The following is a 19,695-nucleotide window of genomic DNA, read 5'->3' on the forward strand; positions in this document are numbered from 1 at the left end:
ATTACAAAGGATGATTCTTCTTTTCTAATAGAGATGTGGGGAGAGTGTGTGTCAGATACCATAACTGTATCCTAATTCAGGTTCTTCTCAAGGATGCTTGTGATGGCTAATTTTTTGTCACCTTGGGCCATGATGCCCAGATATTTGGTCAAACATGATTCTGGATGTTTTTGTGAGGGTGTTTTGCTTGGATGAGATGAACATGTAAATCAAAAGGCAGTCAGCCTTTCAACTTGGCGCTTCCCGGGTCTCCAGCCTGCTGGTCTACCTTGCAGATTTTGGAATTTCCAGCCTCCATAATGATATAAGCCAATTTCTTAAAATCTTTCTCTATCTCTCTATCTATCTATCATCTATCTATCTATCTATCTATCATCTATCTATCTATCTATCTATCTATCTATCTATCTATCTATCATCTATCTACATAGTCAGAGTGGGGTTTAAGGATCGGAGGGACCTGGAAAATAGTCAAATGTTTTCCAAGTGGCATAATAGGACATTGAGGGCTGAGGAATCTGAAAGGCCTCTTGGACAGGATGAGACAAGCTGCCAAGCTCCATTTGACCAGTACACATATGGGGAGGGGGATTGCTCAGCAGATGCTAACTTGGGCAGAGGCTGCCTCCAATGACCAGGTACCTCCTCTTGAGGCCATGATACTAGATTGGGCCTCAGGAATGTAGATACTGTCCCAGATATACGTGTGTGTGCATAGTGGGAGGCAAGCCTAAATTAATGGAGTTTACTCTAAATTGGCAAGATTAAAGTTTTCTAGCTTTCTACCGTCAGATGAAATGAGATCTTAAGATAGAAAATAAATCAATAAAAAGTTACATATATTTGTGAACGAACCACGTGGATTTACTATTTATTCCCATTTTGATCATTTACTTCTAATGGGTCAATTAATTCATTTTACAAATACAAACTTTCAGTGTAAGGAGAAAGAATCATTCTTCTAAAAATAAAGAAGGAAACTAAAATAGAATTTGCAAATTGATGAACCATGTGGAAGAGCCTCCTCCGTTCCCACATCATTGACTATTCATTGCTATACTGGTGACTTCTAAGACTTACGCGAGCCTCCTCTTTCCTCCGCTTCACCACTGGAGCATTTCCAACCTCCTGTCACAAACTCAGCACACTCAGGGAGAAGAAGAAGGCTGGACTGGGGCCACAAAAAATCTCTGCTCTAATCCCTAAACCAGTGTTCAGTAGGAACATAGTAAGTTTTTAACTGAATGAACGGATGCATGAATATTTAACTTGCTTTTTAAAGAAATCAACAAAGGGATCTGTCTACAGGCAATTTTATTTGGTTTTGGAAATTTAGATTGATTTTTCTATCACTTTGCAAATAGAATAGGAGTAACTCACTCCTCTGTGGGGTTCTGAATGAGGAAGTGTCCATACCTGTTCGCTATTAACCAGTAATCAGGAAAGTCTCTGGCCATGAAAATTCCTCTCTGTGAAGACTAACAGCTCTCAACAAAGGAGGAGCAGGAACATAACTAAGGCTGAGGTCCCCTTCAGATTATTCCAGACATTCTTATTCGCTGGGTCCACAGGCCCTCCAATGGGGGAGAGGGTAAGGGAAAACCTGTGTTTGCTGGTTTTGCATTGTTGGGCAGAAGGCAGTCTCTTAATCACGTTGGTAGAGAATTGCCTCTAAGGTCTTATCCCTGACGGTCTTCAGGAACCTCAGAACTACAGTCCCGCCTGTGCCCCTCTCTTCTAAGGCTTGAGATGGCCCAGGGAGAGGGTTTGGCCTCCTGCCCTTTGCTTTGGTAGCCGCTGTGATGAGGTATTTGGTCACCACACCGATGTGATAGCTGCGCAGGTCCACCAGGGCCTCCACACACTGATTATAGGCTGTCAGAAGTTGGCTATTTCCAGAGGACAAGATGTGGTCTCTCAGTGAGGGACTTGACTGGATTTCTTCTATAAAGTCCTTATGGGAAGGAGGCATGTACTCCCTCATCCTATGCAGAAAGTCAGCTGAAAGAAACAAACCAGAACAGTGTCATAGCTCCACATGGAAAGATAAGACAGCCTATCTGCTTTTCTGGACATCAGTGCAGCAAAAACTTGCTTTCATCCTAACTGTCCATTTTCTACATTGCTTGCTCTTTTACTCACAGATATCAAGTACTATTTTCTTGACTACCAACAGGAGCTGGGGAAGGAAAAATGAAGCAAATACATCTCGGATAATTGAGTTGGAACTAGATCTATCAGTCCATGTATAAATATTTGTCGCATACCCAAGGGGGGGCAAAGTATATTGCTAATCATCATGAGAGATATCTACAAACGTAAGGCATAAACCCTTAAACTGATTTGCTAAATACTCTGCTAAATTTTGCTTCCTAAGTGCTTTGTTTGGAGGGAGTTCTAAGGAGGAGTAAAGTAATAGAGTTTATAAGGGCAAGAAAATAAAGAATGACAAACTCTTTTTCATAATAGGCTCTTGAAGTCAAGTCGTTTAAAAATCAAATCAATAGATATTTATAGAAAATGTGGATAGATTGATCATTTATAGGATATCCATTAGGTATTTAATACTATCATAGTTCTTGGGTGCTTGGGTGGCTCAGATGGTTAAGCGTCTGCCTTCGGCTCAGGTCATGATCCCAGGGTCCTGGGATTGAGTCCCACATCGGGCTCCCTGCTCCTTGGGAGCCTGCTTCTCCCTCTGTTTCTCTCTCTCTCTCTCTCTGTCTCTCATGAATAAATAAATAAAATCTTTAAAAAAAAATACTATCATAGTTCTTGACAACTGACTTTTGTGGACGAGACTGGACCCTATGACACAAAGTTCTAGTCATTTCTTTTCCTTACCCATCTTGAAAATTCTGTAGTCTAATTCAAGCTTCTAAACTGGTAGACCCTTCTTCTAGTCTAAATAGGCGTGGCCCGAGGTTGCAGCATTTTTACAGGGAAAGGCTTTATTGGAGGAGCTCAGACCCATCACCAGCTATATCCAGACTTAGTAACTTAATGCCACAGCCTTCAAACTCCAGCTCTCTCCCCCATTTTAGAGAAAGGAGGCCACTGGCTAAGGATCCAAACAAAATTACAGGGAACAGTTGGATATGTAGCAATGTTTTAAGATTTGGAAATGAAACCCAATATCCTGCTGAGATAGAATATTAAATGACTTGACACAATAACTTCTGGCAGGCACACAGCCTCCTGGTTGACTTAGAGAAGTATAGACTTCATGACATTTTAATTTACACTTGGTCTTATCAATTGGTAAAAACATCTCTGTTCTTCCTCCCTGTTAAAGAACAAAAAGAAAAAGAAAGTGTCCGACTTACCACTTTCCTTGCTATGGCAAATGCCTAAGAACTCATCAAAGGCATGAAGCACTGTGCTCTGAGCTGCACTCCCTCCAGAGTACTCCAGGGGCTCTGTGGAGACTCCTTCATAGATCAACCCCACAGGCATTGCTGGGTTATCCTTCCATCTAAGCCAGAGGAAAAGTCAAAGAGAAGGTGTGGGTGCTAGGAGTTAAGAGCATATTTTCTGATACGGAAACAGTGAGTAAGAGAGCAAACACAGCTTCAATGGTAATTTTAGAGCAAAAGACTTTGGATATTTTTGTAGGATATGTACTTAGGCATACTTCAATTTTGTAACAGGCCACAGAATACAGCTGTTCCTTTCCTCAGTTGAAGGATTATTCCAGAGAAGTAAAGGATATTTAGAGAGGAATCCTTAGCACTGGTCCTATGACATATTTATTAGAAAAAAAAATCACTTATCAGTGCTGATCAATAGGAGCAATTTAGGGGCTCTGTTATAATCTTCACCTAATCTCAACCCTGATAACCTGATACCTTTAACTCTGCAAACAGGGCTTTGAAAGTAAACACACACACACACACACACACACACCTTTGCCCTTCCTTGAAATAGCTTTAACAGTTGTCATGCTGAACTATCAGTTTTAAACACTACCTGACTTTGTGGGAATACCTTTGTCAAATATGTTCTTGATGGCAGGTATTGATAACGAGGGCAGCAATAAAGAGAACATAGTACAACCCTACAGGTTACCAGAGGGACGTGGAGCTGGACTGAATTGAGGCTCTGAGTCTTGCTCAGATGAAGTGGGTTTTCCTCCCTTCTTCTCTTCTTCTGTCTCCCTGATACCATTTCTTTGTCTTTTTGTGTCTGAGTCCCCCTACCTCTACCTCCAACTATTTTACTCATTTCCCTGTCACATTTGTTATAGAGTCTTGAACAATTCCAGAGACTATGTGGGTGACTCCATAATAAGACAAAAACAATAGCACCAAGAACACATTCTAGTTGTACTTCCAAGGCATTAGTCTATAAAACCCCTGCACATTCATGTTCTTATTTGACCTCTTTTGAGTAGGTGAAGGCAGGTTTTTAAAACCCCTTTTACAGATAAACAAAGACTCAAAGCTGTTAAGGCTCCAGGACCACATTGTTAGAAAATGGGGAAACCAGAACGTAAATCCCAAACTTGTAATACGTTTTTTTTAAGATTGTATTTCTTTGACAGAGAGAGAGAGCGCACGCGTGCGCACAAGCGGGGGGGAGGCACAGCGGGAGAGGGAGAAGCAGACTCCGGCTGAGCAGGGAGCCCGATGCAATGCTCAATCCCAGGACTCCGGAATCATGACCTGAGCCGAAGGCAGACGCTTAACCGACTGAGCCCCCCAGGCGCCCCAAACTTGTAGTTTTCTATCATTTTCCCGAGACCCCCGCATGTGGATTTGCACTTTTACTAAGGAATAGAGTCTTTTTTCCTCTTATTTCCAGGAACGAGCCACAGTCCCTGTTGTGAACAGTTTAAATAACAGGCTTACATTGATGTCTCGCCTTCTTCCTATAATTCTAAAAGTCATTTTGCTCAAGAGAAGGGAAACATCAAACACATACAAAAGCTGTAGCCAGACTGCTCAGCTTGCTGTTCATGCCCTTTTTCCAATACTTCCTTGAGGTAAGAAAGGCTATAAGGAGCTGGGTTGTTTTCTTTGCAGGTTGGTTTGTTCAGCAGTTGTATGGTTTCCACTGCATGAATGTCAGAATGGCCTTTGCAGTGGGGGTGACATCACTCTGGAAACATGAGGCACAGAAAGCAGAGCCAGGGGAGAGCGAAGGAAGGATTCTGATCATAAGATTAGAACATGCTGTAGCTGTTGGGGGAGAGGGCTCTTTTTCAGGCAGATAGAGAATTTAATCTCAGTTTTGGTATTTATTAACTGTGAGCCTTGGCTTAGGTAATTAATCTCTCTGAGCCTCAGGTTCCTTATCCAAGTGATATTAGGATCTACCTTATTGGGTTGTTATGGGAACTAATTAAAATAATACCTGCTCAGGGCCTGGAACATATTAAGCATTTGCTAAATATTAGCCATTTTATATTGTTCAGAGTGAGTTGGAATCCCGGCTCCCTCCATTCATTATGTTGTAACTTTGCATGCACCTTCGTAAGTCTTGGTCCCAATTTGCACCTACTTCCTAAAGCTGCTGCATAATTAAATGGGTTCCAGAGAAGTTTTATGACTTATCAGAGTTCAGGACACTGCTTCAATAAAATTTCTAAACAACATTTTATGGGGAAGGAGTATTGAAAACGTAAGTGGAACAGAGAGCGGCCACACTGGTTCAGAGTTGTTTTTGCCATCCTGTGGATGATCTCAGATGGTCACTTTGGTCTCTTTCAACAGTCCCTCCTCATCATGACCACTTCTGCGTGTTGGACTTTCTCAGGGCTCAGTCCTTGGGCTTCCTGCTACTTTCACTTTCCAAGTGGTTTTATTTAGCTTCATTGATTTAGAAGGCAACTATATTAGGACTATTTAAAAGCATACACTTATACCTGGGCCTCTCCCTTATGGTCCAAACTCATGTATTCAATGGCCTACTTACAGATACCTCCACCAGAAATGAACATGTCCCAAACTAAGTTGCCAATTTCCCCTCCCTTCTGCCAAATGTGATCCTCCGATAGCCTTCCTCATCAGAGAAAATGGCAGCTCCATTCTTTCAGTGGATCAGGCCAAAACCTTAGAGTCCTCTTCAACTAATCCTGCTCTCCTCCTTCCATAAGCAATCGAATAGCAGTTCCCGTCAACTTTACCTTCAGTCATGTCCGGAACTGAACATTTTTTAGCACCTCCGTTGTTTCCACGCTAGTCTAAGCCACCATGCTGGATTGTGGGATGGCTTCTTAAATGCTTGCCTGGCTTCCATTCTTGTTCTCAAATCATCTATTTTCCACTTAGAAGATACAGCAATGATTCGAAACTTAAGAGAGATCATGTCATTTGTCTCCAGACTTTCTACTGCTGCTCTTCTCTCTCAGAAAGGAGCCAACAAGCCCCAACATGATCTGGTCTTCTGCTATTACTTGTATCTCTCTCATTCTCCCTCATGTGTCTTTCATCCCAGCGACACTGGCCTCCTTGCAACAAGGAATCCTTGTTCCTCCATGACAAGCATGCTCCAACCTCAGGGTTGTTGCAATTTTTGTTTCTTTTGCTTGGAACAGGTATCTAGAAGGTTTAGTTCTCACTTCCTTCAGGTATCTACACAGATGTCACCTAGAAGTGTGGCATTCCCAGATCATAATCAATAAATAAGAAACTTCAGCCGCCACCCACCCCTAGCTCTCCCTTGATGCCCTGTGTCTTACTTTACATTTCCCCATATTACTTATTGTTGTAACATATATTGTATGATACTTGCTTTAATTATATTTGTTTATGCATTATCTGGCTCCCATGATTAAAATGTAAGCTCCAGGATGCCTGTGTGGCTTAGTTGGTAAAGTGTCTGCCTTCAGCAGGTCATATTCCAGGGGTGTTGGGCTCCTTGTTCAGTGGGGAGCCTCTGCCTGCCGCTCCCCTGCTTGTGCTCTCTCTCTCTCTGTCAAATAAATAAATAAAATATTTATAAATAAATAAATAAAATGTAAGCTCCATGGGAATGAAGTTGCTGTTTTGCTTTATTGCACCATTCCCAGAACCAGGAACTATGCCTGGCATATGGTAAGTACTTACTAAAGAGTTAATGAATGAATGAATGAATGAAAACAATATCATTCTATAATTCCATATTATATATCTAGACTATGTGGACCCAAATGTTTGTCTGGAAAGGACCTAGCCAGCTTTAAGGAGCCATCAGATGCTCAAATGGCCAAGAGACATCAATCAATGTCTTTTTGGTGCCCCAACATGAAGAAGATGTATCAAAGCCACATTGAAGGTGATAGAGAAAACATCAGCATGTAGGTCAAAAAAGATAAAATAAGGGGATCTACTTTCAAAACCCATGTTCTCCACCTGTGATGAGATTAGTCTGAGGAAGGGAAATAGGGTTTCTCTGACTAGCCCAAGGACTGCTCCCATGCACTCTCAGCCCAAACTACTGTTTGTAAAGGAAAGGAATTAGTTTCCTTTCAAATCTCTGTAGACAAGGTTATTTTTAATCTTTCTCATAGCATATTTCTAGGAAACCCAAGAGGAAGTGTAAACAGAAAGAAAAAAAGAAAGAAATGAAGTGACATTTTTCAACAGGGGCTGATGACTTCCCTGTGAAATTTAATGTGAGTGGGAAATAAAAAGAATATGTTTAATCTACAGATGATGAAACTCTCCTAAATAAAAATGTTTTTAAGAAGTAGGGCGCCTGGGTGGCTCAGTTGGTTAAGCGACTGCCTTCGGCTCAGGTCATGATCCTGGAGTCCTGGGATCGAGTCCCGCATCGGGCTCCCTGCTCAGCAGGGAGTCTGCTTCTCCCTCTCCCACTCCCCCTGCTTGTGTTCCCTCTCTCGCTGTGTCTTTCTCTGTCAAATAAATAAATAAAATCTTTTTTAAAAAAAAGTAAATAAAAACAATAAAACAAACATAGGACAAACCAAAAATATAGGAGTAGATTTCGATTTTTCAAGACAACTCTCTTGAGAATTCTCAACAATCCAGATGATTTTAGCCATCAACAGTTATCAATACATTTAAGATTTGTGCCGCCCACTTAGTTGTGCTACATGGGAAATATTTTTGAGGGTCAGACAGAGGGGAGGCTTTTATGGAGATCACAGATAAGATGCACCACTGACCCAGAACTTATTTTAATGAAAACAATATCACCCTGCAGTGACCATTTAATCATGATGGGTAGAATCTTGAAAATATTGCCACAAGATCTCCATCCTAATTCCTAGAACTCTTTATATTATAAACTACCACACCTGTCAATATGATATATTATATAGCAAGGCCAAAGAGACTTCGCAAATGTAATTAAGGTTACTAATCAGTTGACCTTAACATAGGGAGTTTTCTGCATTGTCTCCGTGAGCTCAATCTAATCACATAAGACCTTAAAAGCAGAGATTTTCTCTGCCTAATGGCAGAAGGAGAAATCAGAGGGATTTAAGTACTAGAAGGATTGGAAGCACCATGGCTGCGTTGGAGGATACCATGTGACAAGGAAAGCAGGAGGCCTCTAAACGGAGAACAGATCCTATCCAACAGCCAGCAAGGAAACATAGACCTCAGTTCCAAAACCACAAAGAACTGGATTCTACCACAAACCTGAATGAGTTTGGAAGTGAATGATTCCCCAGATTCTCCTGATAACAGCTCAGCCAAGCAGATAACTTGACCTCAGCGTTTGGAGACGCTAAGCAGAAAACCAAGCTGAGTTTGCTTGGCCTTCTGACCTACAGAAATGCGAGATAATAAATGTGTGTTGTTTTAAACTGCTGTTTTAATTTGTGGCAATCTGTTATGCAATGGTGGAAGGCTAATACAAACTTGGACAGCAAAGTGAAGCACAAAGAGATTTTCCAGAATTTGGTACTTCCTAAATCCCAGTCTATTTAAAATGTTTTAAAAATGCCCTTTTGTTCTCTAATTCTACCAAAACCTATCTTCAAGTTTTGCTTAACATTTGTTGCTAGAATCACTATTGTACAATCAGATCTTTGTCTTAACCCTGAGCACATGCAAAACGCACAGAGAGCAAGAAGAGTTCTAAGGATAGATAATCTCTTTGGGGAGGATTTCGGGACTGAATGGGTATACAGCAAAAGTCTGAATTCTGAGAAACACTCCCAATTCCATTCGGCACCCTTCCCCATTTCTCTGGTTTCCTCATCAGTCAGGTACCCATTACTCTCAAGTTATTCTCTGGAAACCTTCCTGCTTCCACTCTCTGAGCCCTGCAGTGAGGAATGCCCACCCAGGCTGGCCTCCCCTTAGACTGTCTCACACTCCAGACCTACTCAATCTAGAGAAAATACTGAGTTCATGTTGTCACTCCCTTCTTGCACCAATGTAATATCCACTACATCTACTGATAAATCAATAGATCTGTTGATTTTGGTATTGGACTTGTCTCTTACTACTTCAGGGCACAGCTTCAGATTCTTTCTGTACATAGCACTTAGGCATCTCCTAGTTATCAAGACGGAACACTAGATGAGCTCTATTTCACATTTTTCACCTCATCCATTCACTACCTCCACTTTTCACTTTTCACCATTAAAAAACCAAACAAACAAACTTAGTTTCTCTTGGTTAATGTAAATAGGAAAGCAATTTGATTAAAACATGTCAAGGTATAACTAATGTATTTAAAGGAAGAAATATATCTAAGGGTAGAGTTCTCTAACTGGAGAAATTAACAGACCACGTCAAAAAAAGACCCGCAAATATGAACAAATGACTTGGGGGAGCTCTTCCAGGAATATTAGAAGAAAGCTTTTAAGCCCTTTCTATGCTCCCATCTGCCTTAGTAACAAAGGGGAGAGAATGAATATAAATGATAGAGCTTTGTGGTTGCATACTGGGCTTTTTTTTCTGCCATCAAGATGGGATTCTAAGTGAATACAAATGAATCTAATATGGTCATCTAAGGAAAACTATTCTAAACTTAAATATTCAAACTTCAATGTCATTTGTCATGCAGATGGTACCCTACCTCTTTTATCCAAGAGTGGATAGCTGCTAGCAAGGGTTTCTTGGTGTGTTTCTTACTATAGGAAGCTTCTGCCTCCTTTCATAAATTTGGAATATGCTACAGAGGCCTCATGCAGGAAAACGGTTGAACTGTACTTACCCAGAGAGAAAGATCCGGATGACTGCATAAAATATGTCTGGATCAACATAATCTGGAGAAGCAATCAAAATGTGAACTTTACTACAGGCAAAAAAGCAATTGGTTACATGTGCATGGGTCCTGCAGCTCTCCTGGGGCCGCTTCCTCTATCTGATCTTCATGGAAACCTGGAAGGAAGGCAGCAGCAGGGGGGGGATGGAATGTTCTCTTCTGTGGCCCCTCACTGGCACTTACAGAAATTTTAAACTGTTCCAAATGCTGCCCTTTTCTATTTGTGGCACTTCCCTTTTCTGAACTTCATAACAACAAAAGGAGAGGTCAAAGCTATCTTTAAAAAATTAATATTTTTAAACAGACATGATATTTGAGAGAGCGTAGGAAGTAGAAAGAAGAAAAGCAGAGAAAAAGAGTCACCTCTCTCAAAGGTTGCACAAGAGAGGAAACCTAAAGTCATCAATGCTCATGCAGAGTTCTGTACAGGCAACAAAGGATGGAGGGGAGAATGTCTTGACCAGGGGCTGCCACACCAGGTCTGGTATGGGCTCGTGGAGCTGCATTCCTTAGTCTGTGCAACTAGTTTTGCCTCTGAGCCAAGGCTTGGGGATAACTGATTCCACTAGTTTATTAATTTGCATTTAAAGAAGCGTGTCTTCACATTTGTACTACATCTCTTCTCATTAACTTTTGAAGATTGTTCCTTCTTCTTTGCATAATAGGGCCCCCCTGTGACCTGGCATGTTTCTTTTACCTGGATTCCTGTCCATATTTCCTTGTTTCTCTTTGAGAAAAAAAAACAAAAAAACAAAAAACAGGGGTGTCTGGGTGGTTGAGGTGGCTGCCTTCAGCTCAGGTCATGATCCCGGGGTCCTGGGATCAAGCCCCACATCGGGCTCCCTGCTCAATGGGGGAGCCTGCTTCTCCCTCTCCCACTCCCCCTGCTTGTGCTCTCTCTCTCTCTCTTTGTCAAATAAATAAATAAAATCTTAAATAAACAAACAAAACAAAACACCCAAAAACATCGTTTTTATGAGACCCAAATAATGTCATCTCTATACCATCAATTCCCTTTTCTACCATCATACCTACTCTCTGTTCCTCCATCTCTATTTTCTCTGAAACCTCATGGGCTCGGATCACTCATATCTTCCTTTAGCCTCAGGGTTTCCCAGTGTTCCTGAGTGGTGTCACATTCTCTCTGCTCTTCTGTGACAATGACCCATGTGCTGGACTTTTATTTGGGCCCCGTTTCTATGTCTTTCCCATCTGGTCTTCTGCTCCCACAAAAATGTTAAGTATTATGTACAAATTTTTGCTGAAGCAACAATGACCAGCAATAGTGTAATATTTTACCCACAAAAGTAAAATGATTAGTCAGTAGATATAAAATAATTTTAATGTAAAAATTGTCAATAGATGTAAAAAAATCCATTTATGATTATAAAAAAAGAGAAAAATTAGCTAATTAAGGATAGGAGGAACATTCTTGAACTGATAAATTCACAGAAAGCCTATTGTGCATTTTGTACTTGATACTGAAAGATTAAAAATAAGTGTTTTAAAATGTGGAACAAAACAAGGATCAGCACTTCCATTCAACACGGTGTTAGGAATCCTAGCTAGAAGAGTACAAAAAAAATATTTAAAGAAATAAAAGTTATAAGTATTATAAATGAAGGAACAAAACATGATTCTCAAATAACATGATTTCAACATAGGAAACCCAAATAATCTGCAAATAATTATTAGAATTAATAAGAGTGTTTACCAAGGTACTAAGTTCAAGGTTAATAGTCAAATATCAATTTCACTTAATAAACCAGCAACAAATAGTTAGGAGTTAGTTAAATCAAAAGATACCATATTCACTAGAAACAAAAATCTAAGGTAACTATGAAAAAAACCCAGAAGATATCTAAGTCTCTTATTTTGAATGAAATTTTTAAAAATTCAGGAAATTAAAGAAGAAATTTATATTGATGGACAAGAAAATTAAGTATCAATATCAAAGAGAAGAAATGTATCTAAGAAAGAGTTCTCTATCTGGATAAATTTTAGCCGGCAGCCAGCAATATGAAGGCATGATTTGGAGTGGCTTGTCCAACAACCTTAGTTGGTGTTTCTGTGCTATTCTCTGACTCTCCACTTCCTTGATCATAAGACAGAAAGACTAGATGTAATATCAGAAGCATGTCATTTTTCTCCAAATCAACGTATGGATTTAATGCAATGTGAGCAAAATTTTTAACAGATTTTTTTCAATGCAATTTGAAAAGCTGATTCTAGCAGTTTACATGAAAGGCAAAGGGTTGAAAATAGTACAGTCAGTCACCTCTGGAAAAGAAGGGCAAGATGAAAATGAGAAATACTATGAAGCTATAGTTCTTAAGACAAATGAAATTCCTGATGGGAAAGAGACAATGAAAAAGACTAGGGAACCTGGAAACAGAGCCAGTCATTTCAGAAAATCTGATAGAAGACAGTGCCAATATTGAAGATTAGGGATTATTAAAAAAAAGGAAATTGAATTTATTTCCTATGTCATGTTACATATAGATAATAATTATGTGAATTAAGGTCTAAAATGTGAAAGACAACAATTCGAGAAGAAAATGCAGGAAAATATACTTATGACCTACGATTATGGAAAAATATCTTAGGCAAGACCTCCTAAAACATAGACTTCTGCAAAAGAAATGACAGATACCTTGACTATATTTAAATTAAAAAGTTCTGCTTTCCAAAGTCCTAAGACAAACCACAATATTTGCAACACATATAACTAAAAAAGAGCAGACCGCCAGGATGCACAAAAAATTTACAAAAAGATAAAAGATAAAAGGCCATTAAAAATATAAGGAAATGCATGCATTCACAAAAGAGGGACCTGAGTGGTGAGCACCAACCAGCACGTGCATGCACACACACACACACACACACAGAAGAGAGTTAACTCAAATCAGAGAATGCGGGAGTGACGTCATCATCGTGGTGGAGTAAAAGTTTTCCACTGTCTTCCCCACAGAGAACACTGGTTTAGATAATCACACATAGACAAGAGAGCCTTTGTGAAAGTCCGGGAATTCAGTGGAGACGTTCCAGCACACCACTGAGCAAAAAGATCCGGAGCTGGATGTACTGAAGAGGGTAAGAACATTTCACTTTGCTCACATCACCCTGTCCACAAGGCAGCACAGCTCGGTGCTAAGAGAGACCTTCTAGGGCTGTGATTCTTCCCGTGAGGGAAAACGAGAGCATATGAGTGAGTGCCTGGCTTCCCCAACTGCATGGGAATGCTGCCAAGCAGATCCACTTCTTTCTCGCCCCATCCAGAACACTGAGGTGTACTGCACAACTGGGGAGACTGGGCATGGGGAGGAGCTAGGAGAATGCCACATAGGGCTCTTGGGGGTTTCATTAAAGGGATGCAGATCATATTGATCACCTGACAGAGTCCATGCAGAAACCCTCCCATGAGATGCTGAGAACATTCCAACACCCCTAGTGCTCTGGTGTCTCACCCAGTCCAAGGCCAGCTCCTTGTGTGCACTCCTGAAGGCAGAAAGAGTGAGCCTTTGCTGAGGATTAGTGAGCTCATGAAGCAAGCTGGCTGATTCTGTGGGATTGGGAGAAAACACACAAACCTGAGCCTTGAACACTCCTCTGGGGAAGGCAAATGGAAGGTGGTCAGCACCTGGCTTTGCGGGATCAAGAGAAGGCGCACGCAATTAAAACTTCTGCCACAAGAGGGAGCAAGAAGTATGGAGCAGGGTATCCATAGAAGGTCTGAGAAAGCTTTGGGATCCCTACCAGGGCTGATGGAAGGTATTTCTCTCCTGAAACCAGTCGGTAAATCCTGGAGGAGGTGAATACTTCTTCAAATACTTCTTGCAGCAATGCAAACCTTCACAGAACATAAAAAAATCAAGGAAACATGATACCACCAAAGGAACAAAATAACTTTCCTGTAACTGACCTGAAAGAAATGCAGACCTGTGATTTGCCTGATAAAATTAATTCAAAATATCTGTTTTAAGGAAGCCAGGTGAACTATAAGAAAACACAGAAAGAAAACTGAGGGTTGCTGGAGGGGAGGGGCATGGAGGGATGGGGTAACTGGGTGATGGACTCTGGGGAGGGTATGTGTTGTAATGAGCACTGGGTATTATATAAGACTGATGAATCACAGACCTCTACCCCTGAAACCAATAATACATTATATGTTAATTAATCAGATTTAAATTTTAAAAAATGAAAAAAGAAAACACAGAAAGACAATTCGATGAAATCAAGAGAACAACACATGCACAAAATGAGAACTTTAACAGAGAGATAAAAATCATAAAAAAGAACAGACTACTAGGAAATATATTTTAGTGATGGACTCTGAACACTGTTCAGAAAATACCAAGTAGAAAACTTCCTGCACTATTAACATGGGGCTGGTAAGGTAGGAGAACCATGTAAACAGTCTGGCTTCTGGGTCTCATGTGTGCACATTTTGGCTAAGAAGGGTGGTTCTTAAAAGCCAGTGACACGGAGGATCTAAGAACACACCTGAGTTACGCCTCCTCCTTTTCCTTCCATGTGGCTTCCCAGTAGAGTGAGAAAAAGGCACCAAGAACTACAGCTTCTGCCCAGATGGGCAAGCTCAGATCCATTTAGTGCCTGGCCAGACATCTTCCAGTGTTTCTGTGGTTGTGTTCAGCAAAACACAAAACATTTTGGCTAAGCATCCTTCTCTTTAAATCCAAGTGAATCTCTAGAGAAATATAATGTCTGCTTTTGATTCATTTACACTGATAATAATTTTGTGTCATAAGCATTATTTTTGTTTTGTTTGGAAAACCTAAGGAGACTAGCTTTTAAAGTTTTCAGGGGTAGGGATTTAGATTTTATACTGAGAAGTAGTCTTTACACAAAGCAAAACTAGAAAATCCTTGCTTTGGATCAGTGCTGTAAAATCACAGGTGTGGAATTACCGTAGTGTTTTCACATTATTTTAGTAACATTCATCCGGTCCCACTCAGGGAAGTAGCATGGCAGGTGTTCTGACATACGATAAAGCACGGTAGATGCAAATCGAACCATACATCTGATGCTCACGACCACCAAACTGTAACTTTTTCACATAATTCCAACTGTCAAAGCCACATATTTCCACTGGGTGTCTTGTCATCACCTTAAGCATGACATATCTCAAAGCAAGTTCATCATCCTTCCTCTGTGTCCCAATTTACTTTGAAAACCAACCAACCCATCAAGCAGAACTTGATTCCATCTTCCAAGTGACAGGTCTTTGCCAGAGGCATCGTGATTTTTTTCTTTTAAACCGGCTTTGAAATCATGTATACTTCCTGGACAACTCTTTCTGTCTCTGATCATACCTACACTCTGCCAGTCCTTCGTCCTTTTCCTTGATGTCTCTTGTCCATCTCTTCTGTTGCTCTGACTGTTCTAGCCCCTTCCCCTTTTCCCAGACTTGGTAGCATTGTTGGCAGGGTGTAAGCAGCTATATGTGCCTGGACGACACCAGGGCTTAAATCTGGAGTTGATGGAAGTAGGAGTGAACCAGGCAGAGGGTGAATAGGAAAGAATGAATGGAGCAGAAGGAATAGTGCATAAACAAGCCTTGAAGTTGAAGAAAGTTGTGGAGAGCAAAATGGAGTCTCTCACGTCAAGCAGGAGCCTGCGTCAAGGTCCGGCAGCTACGAGGTATCGCCCGGACCCACGTCAGCCGACACCCCACAACTGATCACGAAGAACCAGAGGAGGTCTGCAGAGACCCCAAACGGAGTAAATCCCTTTAAGAAGGGAAGGATTTGGGCAGCGAACTGGCGGACTCTTCAGACCTGGCCCCTCGGTCTCGCCACTCGAGAAAGGCAATGGCCACGGAAGGCTCTGCCCCGCTGATCCCCGGGGTCTCCGAGCAGAACCGAGGTCTTCGCCGCCAGAACACCAGAAGCCGAGTGCGGAGAGCTGACCCGGACCAGGCCGAGGCCTTGGCTCAACCACACGCCCACAGCCTGACTGAGTTTGGTTCGTTCACTTCCTGCACCTTCTGTTACCTTGTTCGGTGTGTGGCTTGTCTTCTCTCCTGCTCTGGGTGCTGTGTAAGAAGCCAGGTTTAATCACATGGTGAACCGAGCCTGGAATCCCGAACCTGCTTTCTAATTGTGATTTAACTTTGCTTTAGGACTGAATAAAGCTGACCCTGTGGAAAGACACAACTCGAGTGTGCTCATGATAAAAGTATTTTCAGGAACTAAAAGCTAGTATCAGAAAGAACAAGTGAAGGGAAACATGGTGTCAAATAAAGAAATTGAAATTAAAATATTCTGGGGTTAGATCATACAGAATGGATTAAGGATTTTGTCCTTACCCTTAGAATAATGGATGAAAGAGTGCCAGCAATAAGAATGTAATGTGACAGGCATATGTAATTTAAAATTTTCTAGTAGTCATATTTCAAAAGGTAAAAAAAAAAAAAGTTGGCAAAATTAATACCAATACTATATTTTAGTTAACACAAAATATCCAAAATATTTTAATTTTAAAAGATAATCAATATAGAAATTGTTAATATGTTTTTTGTAATAAGTTTTTGAAATTTTCTGTATATGCTTACAGACTTAAAATTTTATACTTGGGGCGCCTGGGTGGCTCAGTCAGTTAAGCCAACAACTCTTGATTTCACCTCAGGTAATGATCTCAGGGTCGTGAGATTGAGCCCTGCATCAGGTCCCCTGCTCAGTGCAGAGTCTGCTTGTCCCTCTCCCTCTGCTCCACCCCCTTCTCTCTCTCTCTCTCTCAAATAGATAAATAAAATCGTAAAAAAAAAATATTTTAAACTTATACTGCATTTCAACTAGGATGCTTAATTTTCAACAATTAAGTGAAATATGACCATTAGTAATAAAGCTATGTTTAACAAAAAACCATTTTACATTGATTCCATTTTTAAATGTCAATTTCAATTGTTTAAAATGAAATATGATTAAAATTTAGTTTTCCACTCACACTGGTCGTATTTCAAGTGTTCAGTAGCCACATGGAGCTGGAGGCTACCTTCCTGCACCGTGCCAGGAGAGAAACTGAAGAGTTTTAGGAGTAAGAGTGATTCAGCTTGCACTTCCGGCTTCTGTGTAAAGAATGAATTAGACTAGGTAAAGGGCAGATGAAAGACGGGATGTGGAAGGTCACTGCAGAGTTCTGGCAAGTGATGAGGAGAGCCAGGTCCAGAGCAAGTGATGGAAACAGAGAGAAAGGAAGGGATGCAAATGACACTCCAGAAAGAGTCTTCCATTTGGGGTAATGGAGTGCTACTTCACTTGGACCCATCCTTCCACTAAAAACAATCCAAAAAGAGGGATAAGAGATGCAAACATCTTAAAGGCATCAAAGCTGAAGAAATAGCAAGGAACCGCTAAGCAAAAATTTAAGGGAAAGCAGGAACCCCTAGAAAGGGAGGTGGAAAATTAGAGTGGCAAAACCACTTTTCCCTGAAGGCATTTGCCAATCCAGGTACACCTGGGCTTGGTTTTGGTGGCTTCTCTGTATGGTCCGTGCCATAAGACCCTGGTCCCAGCCATGGTGAGGCATTTTACAGGATACCCTGTTCATATTAATCTGGGGGTCTCAGCTGCCTATATCTCAACATCAGTGTGCATCAGGGCTCCCACCCCACCACTGCTTGCCCTAGAAGACAAAATCAGGGCTACCTTGGCATTGAGCAAAACAGGAAGACCAAAAAAAAAAAAAAAATCTGTCCCTGGAAGTTGTGACTTCTTTTTTTGCACATTTTCAGCCCAAGTTTAATTGCCTGATTGATACATGTGCCCTCACTTGCTGAACTTGATTCAAGATGGGACAGAATTTTAATGTCCCAAGAACCAGGAAGAACTGAATACAAATATTTCTTTACCCCAGTTCCAAAAGACTACCTACAGACAGGGTTTCAAAGACAATGAGCAATACCTGGGGGGGGGGGGGGGGGGGGAAGCAACAAAAGCAAGCATAGACACAAGAAAACATGACAACCAGCAATGAGAACCAGTAGGAAAGAAGAAATAACAAGAAGGAAACAGAATCAAGTTTCCAATATTAGAATCATCACACACAAATTATGAAACAGCCACACATAGTATGTTGAAGAAAACCAAAAGCAAACTTGAAAACATCTACAAGGAACAGAATGTTGTAAAATATGAACAGGTTAGAAAATAATAAAATACAACTTTTGGAAATGAGACAATAACCTATTGGATGTGTGTATTTAGGAGCAGGTTGGAAGCAGTTGAGAATTAATTAATTAGATCAGAAGAATTAATCCAGAATGCAGCACAAAGAAATAAAGAGATGGGAAAAAACAGCAAGGCTTTAAGAATGGAGGACAGCAGAGCAAGATCTAATCTCTTCAATCACAGCTGCAGTAGGAAGACAGGGGACAGTGAGGTGTAACCTGCAAGGATTTAATGGATGAGGACTTTCCAGAACAACGAGGCATATGAACTAAAGAAGCATAAGGAAGCCCACGCGTAATAAATGGAACAACGGGAAAGACAGACCTATAAGGAGAAACTCACAAGCAGACGGGGAAAAGATGGGTTGCCCCCAAACAAGTAAGAGACTGACATCTAACTTCTCAATAGTGACAGTGGAAACCGAAAGATATTGTAGTGATCTACTCAGCATCTAAGAGAATATAGTTGCTAGCAAAAATATTCTTCAGGAATGGGAGTGAAACAGGGCAATTTGCAGATGAGAGAGTTTGCCAGCCCCAGGCCCTCACTAGAGGAAATCCTAGTGGCAAAAGAAATGTGTGTAATGGAATGAAGGGCAAAAAAAATAGGTTATAAATATGTAAGCAAATCTGAGTGAATCTTAACCATATGCAACAATAATAATCATTGTAGATTTCTGGATATTTTTGATGTGTGACATGCAATGTATATTCTTCTTTGTATGCCTAAAAACATCTTCTGTGAAGACTTAATGGGACTCTTCAATATTTGGAGAACTGGTTTTGTGTGGGCATCCTTCTGGATTTGATGCACTGACATAATAAAATTGGATTTAAGATAAAATACGATGGCTCATGTGACCAGGGTATAACCAGATTACCGTGTGTAACTAATCCACGAGAGAAGGTATCTTTAGAGATATGAATGTGGTCGTATAATCCTGTGGTATTCAGTAGAGAAGAATTCCATGTTAATTATTTTCCAATGGGTTTTATTTTTTATTTTATTTTTTCAAAGGTTAAGGACTGCTTTTATTGCTAGCAAAGACTTTTATCACCAGTACATGGTTCTAACTGTAATACCTTCTTCAGACAGCACAGGGAGCTCATGCTCCAGAAGTCATGAAGAGAAATACCGGTAGGCTGGGAAGGGAAGGAAAATAACTTTCATCAAGAAAGTCCTAACAGCTAAACATAAATCTAGGGTACTGAATTCAGTTATTACAGGTTACAGACCCAAAGCATAGAGCTGCCCCAACATCCAGACAGTCTTTCCTACTGATTATAAATGGGTGAAAATGGATCAGTTACAAACAAAACAAAACTTAGTTGTTAAATGG

The 19,695-nt window shown here is 40.7% G+C and overlaps 1 protein-coding gene across 1 annotated transcript in view; it reads right to left on the minus strand.

Moving 5' to 3' along the window:
* Nucleotides 1-864: 864 nt before the first annotated feature.
* Nucleotides 865-19,695, minus strand: part of IDO2 (indoleamine 2,3-dioxygenase 2) — a 39,996-nt gene continuing 21,165 nt past the window's right edge. The window contains exons 7-9 of the mRNA XM_045879886.2: nt 10,117-10,168; nt 3,327-3,475; nt 865-2,001 (exon numbers count right to left, since the gene is read on the minus strand). Coding sequence (XP_045735842.1) covers nt 1,646-2,001; nt 3,327-3,475; nt 10,117-10,168 — 557 coding nt within the window. The 3' untranslated portion in view covers nt 865-1,645. The remainder of the gene's footprint in view (nt 2,002-3,326; nt 3,476-10,116; nt 10,169-19,695) is intronic.

The sequence above is a fragment of the Mirounga angustirostris genome, unplaced genomic scaffold, assembly GCF_029215605.1.
Source record: "Mirounga angustirostris isolate CCGP_5_RB_7025 unplaced genomic scaffold, mMirAng1.0.hap1 SCAF_2, whole genome shotgun sequence".
NCBI lineage: Eukaryota > Metazoa > Chordata > Mammalia > Carnivora > Phocidae > Mirounga > Mirounga angustirostris.